The sequence below is a fragment of the Vicugna pacos genome, chromosome 8 (genome assembly GCF_048564905.1).
Source record: "Vicugna pacos chromosome 8, VicPac4, whole genome shotgun sequence".
Taxonomy (NCBI): Eukaryota; Metazoa; Chordata; class Mammalia; order Artiodactyla; family Camelidae; genus Vicugna; species Vicugna pacos.
Window position 1 is genome coordinate 71,996,923 of NC_132994.1, and position 2,402 is coordinate 71,999,324.

The window sequence follows — 2,402 nt, forward strand, 5'->3', positions numbered from 1 at the left end:
TCACCCATCGCTTATGACATTTTATGCATTAAAAAGTGACAATAGCGTTGCCCAAGCATGTATTTTGTCATCACATTTTATTTTTTATTTTTATCTTTAAAATCTTATTTTTATTGAAGTATAGTTGATTTACAGTGTTGTGTTAGTTTCAGGTGTACAGCAAAGTGATTCAGTCATACATATACATGTATTTTTTTCTTTTTCAGATTCTTTTCCATTATAAGTTGTTACAAGATAGATATTGAGTATAGTTCCCTGTGCTACACAGTAGGTCCTTGTTGTTTATCTACTTTATATACAGTAGTGTGAATATGTTAATCCCAAACTCCTAATTTATCCCTTCCCCCAACCCTTTGGTAACCATAAGTTTGTTTTGTATGTCTGTGAGTCTATTTCCAGTTTGTAAATAAGTTCATTTCACATATAAGTGATATAGTTGTCTTTCTATGTCTGACTTACTTCACTTAGTATGATAATCTCTAGGTCCATCCATGTTGTTGCAACTGGCATTATTTCATTCTTTTTTAGGGCTGAGTAGTATTCCACTGTATACATATACCATAACTTCTTTATCCAGTCATCCATTGATGGACATTTGGGTTGTTTCATGTCTTGACTATTGTAAATAGTGCTACTATGAATATTAGAGTGCATGTCATTACATTTTAATGTGATTAACCTGGTCCCTCAAGCCAGGAGATGAAGGTACAGAAGATACAATGATTTTCAAAATGCCATTCAAAAAGCTCAGGCCAGACAAGAAATGGACACCAGGAATTCTGACTCTCTTGTTTTGCCAGATCCCCTTTGGCACCTAACAACTAGTGAGTAACGTTACAGAATTAAAGTCTACTTGGGGGAGACGGAGCATCAAAAAAGGTCATTAAATCAGTTCTTCATCCTGGTGAAAGGTCTAGTTTTATCTTCATTAGAAAGAGAGTTGTACACTGTAGTAAGCATTTTTTTTGTATAATGTGAAGGTTACAAGCTATAGCTGAAATCTCCCTTTTACTGCAAGTCATCAGCTTTCATGTTTTGTTTTGTTCTTTGCTTCTTTACAGAAAACTACCTGAAGAGCCCGGGCTGAGGCCTCCTCATGGATGAGACAAACGGGACGTCATTTATTGCTGAAGATTCTGTGAACGCCTCTGCCAGCAGGAACACCTCCGCTGGGGACCAGCGTCGGGAAATCCCAGTTTTGCACTGGGTGATCATGACTGTTTCCCCGCTGGGCTTTGTTGAGAATGGGATTCTCCTCTGGTTCCTCTGCTTCCGGATGAGAAGAAACCCCTTCACCGTCTACATCACCCACTTGTCTGTTGCAGACATCTCGTTACTCTCTTGCATTTTTATTCTGACTGTTGACTACGCTTTAGATTACGAGCTCTCTTCCAGCTACTACTACACCATTGTCACGTTATCAGTGACGTTTCTCTTTGGCTACAACACAGGCCTCTATCTGCTGACAGCCATTAGTGTGGAGAGGTGCCTATCCGTCCTGTACCCCATCTGGTACCGATGTCATCGCCCCAAGCACCAGTCAGCCTTCGTCTGTGCCCTCCTGTGGGCACTTTCTTGCTTGGTGACCACCATGGAGTACGTCATGTGCATTGACAGCGAAGGGCAGACCCACTCTCGAAGCGACTGCAGGGCGGTGATCATCTTCATCGCTGTCCTGAGCTTCCTGGTCTTCACTCCCCTCATGGTGGTGTCCAGCGCCATCCTGGTGGTGAAGATCCAGAAGAAGTCGTGGGCGTCCCATTCCTCGAAGCTGTACCTGGTCATCACGGTTACCATTGTCGTGTTCTTCATCTTCGCCATGCCCATGAGGCTCCTCTACCTGCTCTACTACGAGTACTGGTCGACCTTCAGAAACTTGCACCACGTCTCTCTCCTCTTCTCTACCATCAACAGCAGCGCCAACCCGTTCATTTACTTCTTCGTGGGCAGCAGCAGGAAGAAGCGGTTCAAGGAGTCCTTAAAAGTGGTTCTGACCAGAGCTTTCAAAGATGAGATGCAACCCAGGCGCGTGGAAGACACCACCGTCACCTCTGCAACCGAGACCGTCGTCTGATGGGGGAGGGAGATTGTGGACAAAAACAGTGGGATGCTGGCGAGCTGCAGTGTGTGCTTGGAATGAAGGCACCAGAAGTATCTCCTAAACATGATACAGAAGGACGCCCCATCCCATGCGCAGGAGACGCGAATTAAGGCTGAGATTGCGTTCTTGTGCTGTACCTTCTGGAAATGCCTAAATACGTGTCAGACCTCTATCCTTTCTGCACCTTCCAAAAAACTCCTTCTGTTCCTCCTCAGGTCTTCTGGCAGCATCTCCTCATGAACTATCAACATTACGCCAACAGGAAGGTTGACAGATGTGCACAGGAAAAGGCAAAAGTATT

At 44.1% G+C, this 2,402-nt stretch overlaps 1 protein-coding gene across 1 annotated transcript; it reads left to right on the forward strand.

The window, feature by feature from the left end:
• Positions 1–1,096: 1,096 nt before the first annotated feature.
• Positions 1,097–2,074, forward strand: MAS1 (MAS1 proto-oncogene, G protein-coupled receptor). The gene has a single exon (XM_031679906.2). The coding sequence runs from the start codon at positions 1,097–1,099 to the stop codon at positions 2,072–2,074; it is 978 nt and encodes a 325-aa protein (XP_031535766.2).
• Positions 2,075–2,402: the final 328 nt, after the last annotated feature.

Coding starts and splice junctions, on each gene's coding strand:
- MAS1 (XM_031679906.2), top strand. CDS start 1,097: ATGGATGAGACAAACGGGACGTCATTTATTGCTGAAGATTCTGTGAAC.